Below are 15565 nucleotides of genomic sequence, written 5' to 3' on the forward strand. Positions count from 1 at the left end.
CCCTGAAACTCTCTCCTTAATCAAGACCTTCCCTAGATTCCCAAAGCTTCCCCCATAGGGCAGCATCTTGTCCTTAGAGAGACATATAATATCCCAGTTCTACTTTTGTCTTAGCAGGCCTTCCTTTTCTTTCTTTGGCAGAAAATGAATGATCTAGTTCCTGGCCTAAGTAATACCAGCAGAAGTCCAGGATCCGGAAGAAACAGGGTCAAATATACTTGGGCAGTTAAGGAGAAGGAAGCTGGTCTCCATGGTAGCGAGCTACCTTCAGGCACAGTGAAGGGTAGAAACTAAAGAAACTCTGGATCTTCTCCTTTGAAGAGTAGCCCGTGGTTGGGAGAGGAATTAAGTAAACAGAGAGTGCACAGCAAGCCTGAGGAGGAGCAGCAAGGGCACAGACTTCCCTCCCACACGCCCAGCACTCAGAGCCATGACAAGACCAGCTGTTCTGAGGGGAAACAGGCAGTCAGTCTCATTCAAAACTTTTGCACTGGCCAGGGAGCCAGGTCTGGGATGGAGGTGCCCGTGACTGGCACGGGGTTGGCCTGATCCTGAGACCAGTGGCCAAGAAGGGAGTTCCTTAGTCTTCCTCCCAGCCAATCCCAGGTGCCTCTCTTGCTGAGAAGCCAACGGCTGGCACGGAACTCCATATTTTCTCCTCTTCCCAGAGCAAGGATCCTGGGATGGTACCTGGGGAGGCCTGGGTGTGGAAGGAGGTTGGGAGAATGCACACCCTGCCTGGTTCTGAGCTTGCTCTCATGGTCAGACTCCCACAGGCCCAGAAAGACAGGGGGTATGAGGGACAGGTCAGGGAGGTCAGAGCGCAGCAGCGACCCAGGAATCTGGGCAGGGAATTAAGACTTTGGGCTCTAGCATCACACTTGTAGGCTCAACTCCTGGCTGAGGTGACCAGAGGCAAGGGACTGAATCTCCCCATATCTCACTGAACACACACCCCAGCTCATGGGGTCGCAGTAAGGATGAAATACACTGATCCTGGCGAATTGGCTTACAGGAATAATGCAACACCTGTTGGTTACTTGTGCTGCACCCACCAGTCCTCCTGGCCTGTGTCTGTGTGAAAGCGAAAGCCCATGCTCTCTGCCTTTTTCCTTGAAGGAGATCCCCAATCACAACCCGGCTGAAGTCTTCCCCAAACATCCCAGAGGCATAGAGGCCTTTGGGCAGAGGGATGGGATTCCTGACCACCCCCCTCCACCGCGGTGCTTGGCGGTGACTGTCCCCTGCTGGGCGCGCCCGGAGGCAGGAACACCCTGCGCGCGTGCAGGTACACACGCACACACCCGCGCGCGCGCGCGCGCACACACACACACACACACACACACGTGGATGTGCATGCAGGAGTGAGGGCCGCCGGTCCCGAGACCCCGCGGGCTCCGCAGGCTGGGGTTCGCTCGGCGGGGCTGGTGGGAGAGGCAGGGCCATTGTTCCCCAGCCGCCCCGGGCCTCGCGCCCCGCTGGGGAGGCACGCGGGACCCCCGACCCTTTGCTCGGGACGCCACCTCTGAAGCCACGTCTCGCCGGCCACGCGTCTCTGGGGCCGCGAAGACACCCCCGAGCTGTGCGTAGAGGTCGGCCCGGGGCTTTCCCGCTGTTGCCGGGAAACTTCCCGGTGCCCATCGGTTCGCCCAGTGTCGCGGGGCCGTCCTGGGCAGGTAGCTACCCCCCCCTCCCGGATCGGGTCCTCTCCCGCTTGCGGAGGGAAGGCTCCCGAGCGCCTCCGAGGCCGCAGGGTGCAGGGCACCCGGCCAGTGGCCCAGGGAAGAGGAGCCGAGAAGGAGAAAGAGAGGGGAGGGGGAGTGAGTAGCTCGCGGCAGAGGGAACAGCAGATTGAGCGGAGCCAATGGCAACGGCTGGACGAGGTGGCACCAAATTCCCTTCGGCCAATGACGCGCCAGATTCTACACAAGCACATTAGCATTTCCCCGGGGGCAGGGGCAAGGGCCCGGGCTGCAGCGGCGGAGCCGCGGTGTGTCTGCAGCATCCTGTTTGCGCGTCTCCAGCCTGCAGCACGTCTCGGCTCTGTCTCCTCCCCTCTCCCGCCCTGGCGGGTCTCCCACGGCGAGCCAACTCCGCGCACTTTGCCCCTGGTTGGCAGCGAATAAAAGGGGTCTGAGGAAATACGGGACATCCTCTGCCAGCTCTAGCCTTTAAATCCCCATCCCGGGTAGGTCCACGCACAGCATATCGGATCCCGACACGGAACCGGTGCGCATCGCGCAGAGAAGGGTTCGAGCGCCAGAGAAGGGAAGCGCCGCGGGTCACAGCGCAAACGCGGGCTCGGGAATCGAAGCCTGTGTTCGGGCTGTCCCGAACCCTACGTTGCAATCTCAGCCCCGGGAAAGTGATCCCAGCATCACAGAGCCCAGATGCCGGCCCACTTGCTGCAAGAGGAGGTGAGCTCCCAGCAATTGCCCGCAGACCGCGGGTTCGCAGGCGCTGGGTGGACGAGAGCGTTGGGATCTCCGCGGACTGTATAGTGATCTTTCGCGAGTTGTACTGCCTTCAATTTGTTGGGAACGTGGATTGTAATTTGAGGACTTGGTTCCCAAACTTTTGTTTCTTAAGCTTTAAAGAAAAACCCGGTCGTGCCGGCACTTTGATGTCTATGTGCGTGCGGGTTTTCCTTTGTGTTCCTAAGGGTGTGAGTGGTCTTCTCCTTCCTATCGCTCTTCACCTTGAGATTCCACCACCTTACACAATCTATCTGCACAGTTCCTAGGGGCTTCCCTCTCTTCCATCAGAGGAGAGCCCCGGTTCTCAGTTAACTGGGCTTTGGGCACAGGGTCTGTCCATACTCCACCAGCCTCCCCCCCTCCTTGATTAGAGTGAAGTGGCAAGGGCTAGGTGCACGTGTCCTCTCCTCTCTCCCGACTCTGCTTCCTCTCCCCTCCAGATCTCCAGCTCCTACACAACCACCACCACCATCACTGCGCCTCCCTCCAGGATCCTGCAGAATGGAGGGCGCAAATTGGAGAAGCCTTCCCTATACCTGGAAGAAGACATCCGCCCTGAAATAAGTGATGACATCCACGACCCAAGCTACAAAGATCCTGAGGGCCCGAGGCCGAAGCTGGAGTATGTTTGGAGAAACATCATCCTTATGGGTCTGCTACACTTAGGAGCCCTCTATGGGATCACATTGATTCCCACCTGCAAGGTCTACACCTGGATCTGGGGTAAGAGATTCCCTTATCCTTCTGACCCAGTACCCTGGCTTCTCCCCACTCCTTTAATAAGGCAGGATCTTGCAGAGAGCAGAGGAACAGCCCCTCCAGGCCCAGGTTTTCCCAGCCATGTCTCTTGGTGACCTGCGAATGGTGGGCTGGGAATGGAGCCTGGGGAGATGGGGATGCAGGAGTGACAATGCTGGGGAGGTCTTTTAATATGGGGGCTGGGGAGGGAGCCCTGAGCCCAGTCAGTGCTGCAGGCCTTGAAGTGAGTTGACCTGTGCCAGAGTTTCAACTTTCCCTGAAAGAGCATTTCTGTTTCAAGTCATTTGCTTGGCTGCCTGTCCTAGCCCTGCCAGCCACAAAAGAATCAAAGCCACCGTCTGGGAGGCAGGGGAGCATGGGACTAGACCAGCAGCTTTAGGGGCATATCCTGAGCACAGTCATAGGAAAGCAAGAGATACCGCTCAAGAGAAGAGCTAGTAGAAGAGGGAGGGACAGAGATGAAGTTATCTACAAAATTATTTTGCCTTGGCCCTTGGCCCAACCAGGCTTCTTTGTTAAACAGGCAGATGAAGGGAAGCTCCTGTATAAAGCAGGTCACACAGATGTTGCTCTGTGACTCCCTGCAAGTCTCCAGGGAATGGAGTATGCCACCAAAGGAAAATACTCTAAGAATGAAATACAACTGAGGAAATATTTCATGTCCATCTGGCATGTTCTGGCCCCTCTCTCCTGATGCCAGGAATGCCCTCCTTGCCGGGGACAGCCAGGAGAGGCCAGAAAAGAGGACCTGAGCAGCCCCAGCCTTGAGGCTGCTGCAGCAAGGGAGATGGTTTCCAGTTTGTCCTGAACCTGCCCTTAGTTCAGCTTTTTCAGGGACCCGGGATATATGGGCTGATGGCAGGGCTCTGCCCCGCTGGACAGACACATGTGCTTTGCCGGCATTTTCACCTCTGCCACCAAAAGCCTGACTTGGGCAGGGGAAGGGGAGAGCAGAGAGCTCCAGTGCCCCAGGGGCTCCACAGTGCCCCTCTCTGAGGCTAGTGAGCCAGAACTCCCCTCCAAAAAACAACTGGAGGGTTTCCAGAGCCGTCTTGGGTGTAGGGTCCTTGCCGATAGCTGTGCTCTTAGGGGAGAGTTGTGTGGAAGGGCTGGCAGGCCAAGTTTTAGCGGATTCCCCCCAAGACCTCTTTGGTGTAAAGGTGGTGGGATCTGGTCCCTGGAGCTTCGTCTTGGGAAATCCTTTCAGTGCCACAGAGAAATGCAACTGGGTAGATCCCCTCTTTTTGGGATCTCAGTTTTTCCAGATACAAACTGGGAAAACAGGACTTTTTTGGGGATTAGGAAGGTAGTGCTCCTTGGGTCACATGTGTGTCCCTGCTGGGGCTGGCCAGGTGCAAGAAATCAGTTCATCTGCAGACCAGGAAGGGCTCTTGTGCTTGGGAGGGAAGGGGACGGACATGTGTTCTGTACCCCTCTGAGAATCCAGCAGAACTTCAGCTGTTGTGTGAGAGGTCAAGAGCAGGTATAAGGATCCCCAAGGGAGACTATGGATTCTTCTCTTCACTCCTCCCCAGTAGAGGATTCTTCAAAAGTAGTTTAGCCCCTTCTAACCTCAGAACTCCCTGGAGGCCTTGTTAGGCCCAGAGCTTGGCTGGACTACTGCTGATTGTTCCTGCCCCTTGGCTGCTGGTGTAGGGGGAAGAATGCTACCTTTTGGAGGCCCTGCCCTTGGGTGTGTACTGTACCTTTGGACAGAGAAACATGGCACAGAGGGACTGGATGGGGACCCCCCCCCCCCCCCCGACTCGGGCCATGTGGTAGATGGCTTAGTTGATGGAAAGACCGGCTGGATCTAGGGAAGTCAGAACCTCTCTTTTTTGGAAACAAGAGGGGTGAAGGGAAGGTCAGAGGTCCATCTTCATAGTTTAGGAGCTTGGCTTCTTGTTTTGTTCTATCCTAAGGACAGTATTAAATTAACAACTGGTAGTGATTCCAGTATTTCTCATGACTCTGAGCAATTTTGAGAGCCTCTTAGAAGAGCCCTTGGTGGGGAGTGGGAGGTGGAATGAAGATATATCTCTGGCAATATTAGCCAAAAGGCAAAACTTCTCAAGTCTCTTTCTTAGAGTCAGAGCCAGGAGACTTGACTTCGGCCAACAAGTTGGACATTATAGAGAAATGAAACCTCCAGTGGACTTAAGGCCGTCTGTTAGATAGGCTTATAGAGATCTTGATAGAAAAAGGCACCAGAGTGTATGGGTTCTTTGCCCAATGCTTCTGTTAATACTAGGATCTTACGTACTTTCTGAGTCAACTTGCCAGGGTCCTCTGTGGCGTGATACAACCATAGCCCCTTCCTTGGTTCTGAGCTGAGTGCTTTTGCTTTCATGCCCAAAGCCGTTTTTCTTCCTCATTGGTGACTGGCAGCTCAACTGTGTCTCAATTGTCACTTTTTCAGGTGCAGTTGCAGGCAGATACTGCTTATCTGGAAAGAGGTCACCCTGTGGCTTGAAGCCAGCAAATCACCTAAAGCCCCAATCCCAGCTCAGACAACGGGTAGATCCTTCTTCACTGGGACAGACTTGGGCCCCATGGTCTCCTCCGGATCCCGTAGGAGGGACAGGAGAGGGTGGGGGAAGACAGGATAGGTAGGGGAGGAGGGGAATTATTTAGGAAACTGATATCTGTGGCTGGAGAAGAACATAGGACAATTCGTTACAATGTGCAGTGTCTCCAACTACAACTAAGTTCTGTGGCCACTGAGGATCCATTGTTTCTAGCTGTTTCCCTAGGAATGAAACATTGTCAATAGTCACCACTTGACCAAGGCCTCAGCCCCTGCCTCCTAGAGCAACTGAACAGAGGAAGATGGGCATACCCAGAAACCCACTTCCCAGCTCGAGGTTATATCTCTACATAATCTAGAGATTATATCCTGCTGGCCTCCAGGAAGGTGGAAGAGGGTATACCCAGAAACCCACTTCCTAGTTCAAGATTATATGTCTATATAATCTAGAGATTATATCCTGCAGGTCTCCGGGAGGGTGAGGCAAAACAGTGTTGGGGTGTTCCACCGATAGCTTGGAGGATATCCCACCACTACCTAGAATTAGCCTTGTCAGAAGGAGTAAAGGACTGACTGGGGCACATGGCGAAGGAGAGATACTGGAACCGTGGGGCTGTGAATAGTATAGTTTAGCCGAGACACAAACTGCTTGGTGATGGACAACTTGGTTTCAAAACATGGCTTCATTTCTTACTAGCCATGTGACCATGTATCAGTACTTAGCCTCTCACTGTATACTACCTCAACTGAAAAGTGAGGCTGTTAGACCCCATTCAAGGTATCCAGTGAATCAGAGAGTATAAAATTCTTGGCGAAGCTTAAGACACTTGCAGATATGACTTATGTGCAGGGCGGATTTTCCCCCGGTATGACCCCATTGCCTGCTGCTAAAATATTGAAATATTTTTGTACTAGTTGGGAAAGAGCCACAGTTCAGAGTCCCATGAGTGTCCTCTAGAATCCAGGATCCCTTGAATTGGTTAGTGCTGAGACCATACTGACTTCAAACATTTTAATACTACCCTTGCTTATGGGTCCTAAACTTTGCAGGAGAAGTCTGGTCCTTGTGGTCCTTAAAACTTTGGAAAAGTTTAACTGAAGTTCAAAGGAGATGGGATCTGGGATAATGTCCTTCCCAATGAAGAATGACCAGTAACTGGGTGATAAGAGCCCTCTTCTCTGCCCGGCCTTTCTAAAGTGCCTGGGATTCAGCTCATTCCAGAGGATGGGAGGTGATGGTATTTTTCATCTGGTAACAGTGAAGGGGCATGGGAGACCCAACTCTCCCTGGAGTTCAGGGTAAAACAGATTCTCACCTGAAGCCTAAAGAACACACAGACCCAGTCTGGAGAACATCATATGAATGTCTTCCCAGATTGGTGACCACTCACACTGACTTCTGCAGGGTTTACCCACTATTTGATCAGTGCCCTGGGCATAACAGCAGGAGCTCATCGCCTCTGGAGTCACCGGACGTACAAAGCTCGGCTGCCCCTGCGGTTCTTCCTGATCATTGCCAACACAATGGCATTCCAGGTAAGAAGCTGGCTCTGCTCATCCTTTCCTGTCTACTCTTTTGATGGTCCGGGGGCAGAATGGAGGAGCCCAGTGCCTGGAGAGGAGCCACACCTGGACAGCACTTTACTTTCCTCTCCCCTTAGGGTCACCTCAAGTGCATGGCCAGTCCCTAACACCACATTGGAAAAGAGAAGTAGGAGATACATAGGAAGTAGTCTCCATGTCAGGGGATTATTCTTGATCCTAAGGTTCCTCTGTTATCACGCAGTCTTGGCTGTTGTGGTCCTAATCATAAGGGGCCACAGCGCATAAGGAACTGATCCTGTTTTCCTGGGCAGACACTGGGCAATAAATTCACGCTTTTAGGGGAATATCTTAGTATCCCACCATAATGGGATTGAAGCCGGTATTTCATAGACATTTGAACTCTGTGTTCTCCTGTAAAAGAGCAAATACTTTGTAGCACTGATTATGCGCCAGATGATTCTAGGCCCTTGACACAGATTTACTTCATTAAATCCTCACAACAATCTTAAAAGGTTGGTAAGATTCCCCCCATCTTACAGATGAGGAAATTGTGTCACTGAGAAGTTAGGTAGACCAACATTATGGTTCTATCCTAGGCTGCCAGGCTGGCTAAGTCAAATATTGAGGGCGTTGAGGCAAAGAGTTCATAGCAGAGATAGAATACGTGGAAATGGGGAAAGAGAACTCCCGGTTATGTAGTAGCGATGACAAGAGAGAACCTGTGGTGCGGAGTTTAGCTTAGAGCCAGCGGAAAAAGGAAAGAAACCAAGCCAATCCTCTTTTTCATGGCAGCAGCCCAGGTACTTGCTACAGTTGTATAATCATCTCTGTCACAGCACTTTATATCTTGAAGGTTCCTGATGTTTTCTGTGGGGCAAAGGAAGAGATTCTGGCACATTCTTTAAGGGATGAAAAGAATCCTAGGGGAGCCCAGAGGTCATTTGGAAATGGGATCAGGATCATGATTTGGATGCCTGGCCATGATCTATATGACAAGGCATCAGAATGGAGCTCCCCCCAGCTTCATCCCCCAACGAGGACCTGGGGTGCAAGGCTCATGTTCTCCATGCCCAGGGGTTTGGTGCTCCATGAGGACCTTTTCCAACATTTTTCTTGTTTGAAGAATTGCAACGTGCTTTTCTAATGAAACTCTCTGAGCTCTGTATGAATCACCTCCATTCTGTCCATCATATAACCTTTAAGAAGAAGCCAGTCCTATTTGTGTGGTCCTGGGACATTAAATTGCTCTTCCACTTAAGCTTTAGGGGCAAGTTGGGGGAAGAGAGGAGGCAACTCCTTGGCCCCTTTGGTACCCCGACTCCTGGGTATTTTGTGAGGTTGAGCTGAGAGCCATGGGCTCTTAAAATTGCCTATCCATGGGAATTCCTCTAAGAGGGTATTTCTCATCAGGCCTACGTTCCTCTTCTCTGCCCCTCCAGAATGACGTGTTTGAATGGGCCCGAGATCACCGTGCTCACCACAAGTTTTCAGAAACAGACGCTGATCCTCACAATTCCCGACGTGGCTTTTTCTTCTCTCACGTGGGTTGGCTGCTTGTACGCAAACACCCAGCCGTCAAAGAGAAGGGTGGTTTGCTAGACTTGTCTGACCTAAAAGCTGAGAAGCTGGTGATGTTCCAGAGAAGGTAAGTGAAGGGATAATGGAGCTGGGCTGCTGAGAAATTTAGTGAGTTTGCATGTTCTGAATTAAACTTAAAACCCCAAAACTTAACAGCCCACGGGCCCATGGCTATGGACCATTGTTCCTTCTTTCTCTCAGAGCTCTCTTAATTAAGCCAATTAGATTCAATAAATGCTTATTGACCTAGGACATTCACAGATACAAAGATGAATATGGCACAATCCTTACCTCCAAGGAGTCTGTAGCCTAAGGGGAAGTGGAGGGAGAGCCAAAGGTCTGGATAATCATGATACATGCAAGATACTTTCTGTACCAGTGAGGGGCAAAAGGAGAGGGAGCTTGAGGTGTAGTGGGGGACGTCAGGGAAGTTTATGAAGAAGGTAGGTTTGGAATCCACTGATGGATAGAGATTTTCACAGGTACATGTGGGGAGGGAAAGTACAAACACAACAAAATGAACTAAAGCATGAAAGCACATTCCAGCCACGAAGTCCTTTTGCTTGAAGCACAGGGTGTGGCAGAAATAAGACTAGAGAGGGAAGCTAAGCCATTCTTGTAGAGCCTTAAAAGCAGAAGTAAGACTTATTTCATTAGGCAACAGGAAAACATTACAAGTTTTTTGAGCAGGAATGTGGCATAACTGGAGGCGTGCTTTAGAAAGGTCACTCGGAATGACTGGGAAAAACCATTGAATCAGAGAGGTGAGAAGCATGATCACAACTAAGGAGTTAACAGGGATTCAGTTAACATGGCAGGAACAGAAAGTTTGATGCAGGGAATACTAATGATAGAAGAGTAGAGAGGACTTGGCTACGGACGAGAAGCAGGAAATCAGTTCCCTAGAAATGTCAATGGTGTAGTCTACAGTTGAGAGGGTGAAGAATGGCATGGGACCTCCAGAGAGCCTGCAGGCATCAAGGACACTCTGTGCCTCTCTGAGGAAGAAGATGAATGATTAGAGGGGTGGCTAGCAGGACATGGAGGCAAGACACAAACCACAGACTCTCAAAAACCGTGGACAGGAAAGAGAAAGGAGCCTACAAGGCAGAATGGAAAAATAGGCTGGGAAGGAGAACTAAGTCTATGAAGTTGGTAATTGGGACCTCACCTGTCTTACCAAGATGGTATTATGCTACAGTCAAAAAGAATGATGGATTCAGAGGCTGGAGACTAGCATTCCAATCCTTGCTCTACCGGTTCCCACTGGTGTGATCCTAGAAAAGTCAGTTAACCCGTCATTACCTCATTTTCTAAAACCTGAGCCATTCTCAGAACATTTCCCCACCCTGTTCCCTCTTGCTTTGACTTCTGCTATGTTGTACCAGTAGAAGGAAAGAGACCCACCAGTGACAGCGGAAAAGTCAGGCAGATCTGAGAGTCCTCTCTCCTCTGACTCGGTGTATGGTCTCTCGATGTAGGTACTACAAACCCGGCATCCTGCTGATGTGCTTCATTCTGCCCACTCTTGTGCCCTGGTGTTTCTGGGGTGAAACGTTTATACACAGCTTGTGTGTTGCCACTTTCTTGCGTTACGCCGTTGTACTCAATGCCACCTGGCTGGTGAACAGCGCTGCCCACCTCTATGGATATCGCCCTTATGACAACACCATTAGCCCCCGAGAGAATATCCTGGTTTCCCTGGGAGCTGTAGGTAAGTCAGCAGTCCACAGCAAGACCCCTTCTAGTGGTCTGCCGGTTAGGGTATTAGGAGCCAGAAAAACCAGATTAACCTGTTTTAGGACTTCTTTCCCTCTGGGTTTCCACTACAAAGCTAAGGGTCAATACATTAGAAAACTCTTCAGAGTCAGGCAACAGATCTTCTGTAGAAAGAAAAGGGTAAGAAACAACAATGCACCTGATTTCACGTTCCAGAACATCCCCAAATGCTACATATAATGAGCCCCTTTGGGTTTTCCTTTTCCCAGTCACCTGGACTAGATTGCAGGTCTTGCTGGGGGCAGGGAATGCATAAATGGACCAACAGGATCATTTGGTTGGACAGTAAGCCTAGTGGGTTATATGTAAACATGCTATATAAAATGTAGAATAAGTCCTTGAAATTTAATTGCACCAACTTCTGTTTTATCTTCTTGCTGTATTCAGGGAGGCCACATCTGAAGTATGTGCCATGCCTTATTGTTTGGTGATGCCAACATGAAGGGCATCAGAGCAACTGTTGGTGACCCTTTCCCACCACCTATCAGTCCTATCTCTTGTCCTTTATTTTTCTCTCTCCTGCTTCTCCTCTGTGCTAGGTTACGCCTTCCCCACAGAATGGCTTAGAGAAGCACCAGTAACATGGTCAGTTTGATAAGAAGTACCTGCTCACTGATCTAATCCTGACTATTCATGAATTTATTTCTCTCATTCCAGTCTTAATAGCCAGAGGCTAGGACAACAGGCTTCTAACCATCTGAGTCCTTTTTTTTTTCCCTGTCACTGTTTTCAGCTAAATATAGACCTTGACCAAGGCCTGGAATTTGTTTTCCTGAAGCAGACCCCGTTGGCCTCTTCCTCATCAGTGATCAGTGCTATTGGTCATATCTAGGCAACCTCACTGTTCCACATATTTATGCCCACTATGGCATAAATCTGCCTTTAAAATCTCCCTTTAGATTCCCAATCCACATAATTTTTCCAATCAGTATTAAGGCATTTTTTCCCTATCTCTTTGGAACTTTCATGCGCCTCTCGCCCCTCGCGGGCACCGTCTACCTGTGTGCCAGCTCATACTCTGAACTCTGTTTGAAATCAAATACCTAGGCGATAGAAGTCTGAGACTTTCACAGAAATGGAAGTTTCTGGAATGACATTTTTCTCTACTGGTGCTGGGTCTATGGCGAGTCTCCCCAACTCCAGCCTCTATCTGAGCATGACTTCAAAGTGGCTGCTAACCTCTTACTTTGTCTGGGCTCTCATTCGTTTCTCCTGCCTGTTGCACTCCTTCCTCCCTTTGCACTGCTTGCCTTTGTTCTCCTGGAGCTCACCGCCATTCTAACCGTCTTCTTCTTGACTTACCTCTCCCACAGTCACATGCTGATTTTCTCTCTGCCAAAGCTGACCTCCTCCCTTGAGCCTTTCTTGGGCTCTGTCTTGCTGCCCCAGTTGCAAAGCCTTGTCCTTCTTCCATCCATGGCCCTTCCTGTGTTTTCTCTCTTGGCTGTGTGTGTGTATCTGATTTAGCTTTAAATTTGATAACCAGAGGCCTGGTTAGTGCTTGTACAGAGCCTTGGTACAAAGCCATTTATGGAAATTAGTAAGTACCTTTGGCCTTGTTGTTATCCCAACCTCCTACTCAGTTCACACTATGGATAATCAGGTGTCACAGAGAGAGGACGTACCTTGACTTGCCCTCGATGGTGTCATTTACTTTGCAGGACTTCCTTCACTTGCTTGTTATTAATATCATTACTACTCTACTGGGGTTCTTTTATCTTCAAAAGGCTCAATGTGCTCTTTTATTAGCTATTTCTTTATCCGCTTTCCTCCAGCTTTCTAAGGGTCAGTATTGCTACTGTTGAATATGATCCAGAAGGAAGAGTCCTGTAAGAGGTTGGAAAACTCAATCTCTATGGCGTTTCCAAAGCTCTAGCTGTTCCCAAAATTCTCCTAAAACCAGAATTTCTTTGTTTCTCTTCTATCCAGCAAAGTGACCTGCTCATCTCAGAATCTCAGAGGTCAGAGGGAATATCTAAGCATTTTAAGTCTTTTTTTCAAGTGTATTAATTATTTTGAGAGAGAGAGAGAGTGCGAGCTTGTTGGGGAGGGGCAGAGAGAAAGAGGGAGAGAGAAAATTCCAAGCAGGGTCCACAGTTTCAATGCAGAGCCTAATGTGGGGTCTGGTCCAACCGTGAGAACATGACCTGAGCCAAAGTCAAGAGTTGGACACTTAACTGACTGAGCCACCCGGGTGCCCCATAAGCATTTTAATTCTTACTCCCTCAGAGAGATTCTGTTTTATCAGCATCACCCTACACCAGGTCAAAGCTCAAAGAACGAGAAGCCCGAGCAGTCCATTCTAAACCAGTAGTGATTGAGGAAACTCGGGCCCCTGCACTGGGCCTTTCTTCTTCTGTCTTTGGGCTGTTACTGCCCAATTCTGTCAATATTTCCCCCCCTATGAGGTGGCGCTAATGCCATGGTGAAGGTGTAGTCCTTTGCTCATCTTTTAAGAAGCACAGCAAAAGCCCTTTATTCTCGACTCTCCTCTCCCCCCACATGTCCCCACCCTGACACATGCACATGTGCACAAAGAGCTGTAGCGGCTCAGACCAATATTTCGTGAGGCCCTGGAATTTTCCAATCTGAAATCTATTCACAGCCATAGCAATTTCTCTCTAGTCAGCTTATCCTCTGGGAGAAATTGCCAGTCCTCCTCTGACAAAGGCTCCTAGAAAGGCTTGGGTGATCAGATCTCCCCAGTCATTCCTTAAGGTGCCTCTGAAGGAAACAATTTGGTTCAGAGGCGAAGAGCCTGGGTTCATGCGTTTGTTCAGCACTAGCAAGTTTCTGAGGGGTGAGGGCCTCTGCTAGGCAACCAGCACGCGGAGACCAAGAAGACTGCAGCTCTCAGCGTGGACCTTAACTCTCATTGCTTTTCTGTTCCAGGCGAGGGCTTCCACAACTACCACCACACCTTTCCCTATGACTACTCTGCCAGTGAGTACCGCTGGCACATCAACTTCACCACATTCTTCATCGACTGCATGGCTTTCCTCGGCCTGGCTTATGACCGGAAGAAAGTATCCAAGGCTGCCATCTTGGCCAGGATTAAAAGAACTGGAGACGGAAGCTACAAGAGTGGCTGAGTTTTGGGTCCCTTGGGTTCCTTTTCCAAAAGCCAGCCGGGCAGAGGTTTAATGTTCTGTTTATTAACTACTGAATAATGCTACCAGGATGCTAAAGATGACGACATTAACCCATTCCAGTACAGTATTCTTTTAAAATTGAAAGCCAACAACTCTGCCTTCCTGACACTAAGCTGATATTCTTATTTTTTCTCGTATCTTCCCTCTCTTCTAGCCCATCGTCCTTTTCTCTGCTTTGTTCGTATCACTTCCCTTTCTCTCCTTGCTCGTTGCCTCTCAGGCAAGCTGGTCGTTCATTGGGGGGTGTCCAGCTTCCAAAGCCTAGACAACCTTTCTGTAGTCCAGAGCTCATGGACTTTGCCCCACATAAATCTTCCCTTGAGCCGTCCTGAGCCTCAGGATGGGTAGCTCACACTAAAGGTATGATAAAATCTTCTGGGAAGGCCCCTGTTAGTTATCTTTAGCCCAGGCTTTTGTCAGTTGGAATGGAAAATAACTTTATAGGGCACAAAGCTTCTAAAGCAGGTCAGGGGAGAGAGCTAGCATGTATGGTATGATTGAGAAAGTAAAGATGGGGTGAGGTGGGAATCAGGGCGAGAAGCTCCTGTTGTGATTGGACGCACAGCTGCTTGCCTAGTGAGGACTTGGAGGGCCTCCCCCCACCCCCCAGAGGGCATGCCTCCTTTCTCTCCTGACTGAATAGGGAGCGGGTATAGAGCTTGGCAATACAAGAACAAATCTCAATGTCCCACTGTAGGTTAGGCTGAGGATAAAGCAGCAGCATTTAGTTTGTAGTAAAAATGGTCTCTGCTGGGGAAGGATTCTTTTTTTTAATAATAGCAAGATTTCTTATTCCGTATGACAAGAAATCTTGAGGTTGGTTGTTTCCAGAATCAGTGAATGTAGCAGATCATGGGATCATCAAAACTCTTTCATCTTTCTGCTCTGCCACCTTCAGGATACTGGTCAGCTCCCATCATAGTAATAGGTGACTGGAGCATTTCCGGACATCCAACAAAGGAACATGTTTGTGGCATAGTGGTGAGCACAGCCACCTTCCAGAGAAGGAAGGATTTTAAGAGGTGGGGTTGGGTCCAACATAAAAAAATATACATACATACTTTGCTTGGATTATTAAAGTAATTCCCTTAGAGGATCTCCCTCTGACAGAGGGATGCTTGAAGAAGAGGAAGACGAGGTGGGTTGTCTACTTTCCTCTCACTGCTGGACAGGAGATGGAGAGGTTCCAGGGTAAGGTCTGTTGGCAGTTCCCGAGTTAACTTTACAGAAGAAGGGCTCTGAGAACACATTGCTAGGGGATCCTGAAGGTTACTGAGCAAGTTATTGGCTGTCCTAATTTGGAAAGTGGTTATATAGACAAGTTAAATGTTAGGTTCATTCATTAATTCCAGTTTCTCCTTGGAGTGAATAAAAACTAGAAGGCTTCTCCCCGCAGTATTGAACCATTTCATCCATTCCTTCTCTGTTCCATTTTTAGCCTAAAGTACAGGACTGCCGGGGTGTGGGGCAGGGATGGGGGGATGGGGGGCAAGGTTAGGAATCTCTTAACCACTATGGTTATTGATTCCTGGCTCTACCCTATCTGTCCATTTCCTCCTACAGGCTCTATCTCCTCCCTAATGTTTTCTTCTTTCTCTGGACAGGAAGCCTCCTTTGTACGTACTCAGAGGCAGTGATAGCTATTTTTCACCAGGCAGCTTTCTCTCTCTCAGACAGAATGCTCAGGGTCACTGAACCACTGTTTTTTTATAAAGTTGAGCTAGCTGCCACTCTCACTTGGCCTCCAC

The 15565-nt window shown here is 49.6% G+C and overlaps 1 protein-coding gene across 1 annotated transcript; it reads left to right on the top strand.

The window, feature by feature from the left end:
- The first annotated feature begins 1963 nt into the window (after window positions 1–1963).
- SCD (stearoyl-CoA desaturase) lies at window positions 1964–15203 on the top strand. Its single transcript, XM_029932379.1, has 6 exons — window positions 1964–2417; window positions 2918–3200; window positions 7169–7299; window positions 8748–8953; window positions 10368–10600; window positions 13558–15203. The coding sequence occupies exons 1-6, from the start codon at window positions 2391–2393 to the stop codon at window positions 13755–13757; spliced, it is 1080 nt and encodes a 359-aa protein (XP_029788239.1). The 5' UTR covers window positions 1964–2390; the 3' UTR covers window positions 13758–15203.
- Window positions 15204–15565: the final 362 nt, after the last annotated feature.

This window comes from Suricata suricatta, chromosome 2 (genome assembly GCF_006229205.1).
Source record: "Suricata suricatta isolate VVHF042 chromosome 2, meerkat_22Aug2017_6uvM2_HiC, whole genome shotgun sequence".
In the NCBI taxonomy this organism is placed as follows: Eukaryota; Metazoa; Chordata; class Mammalia; order Carnivora; family Herpestidae; genus Suricata; species Suricata suricatta.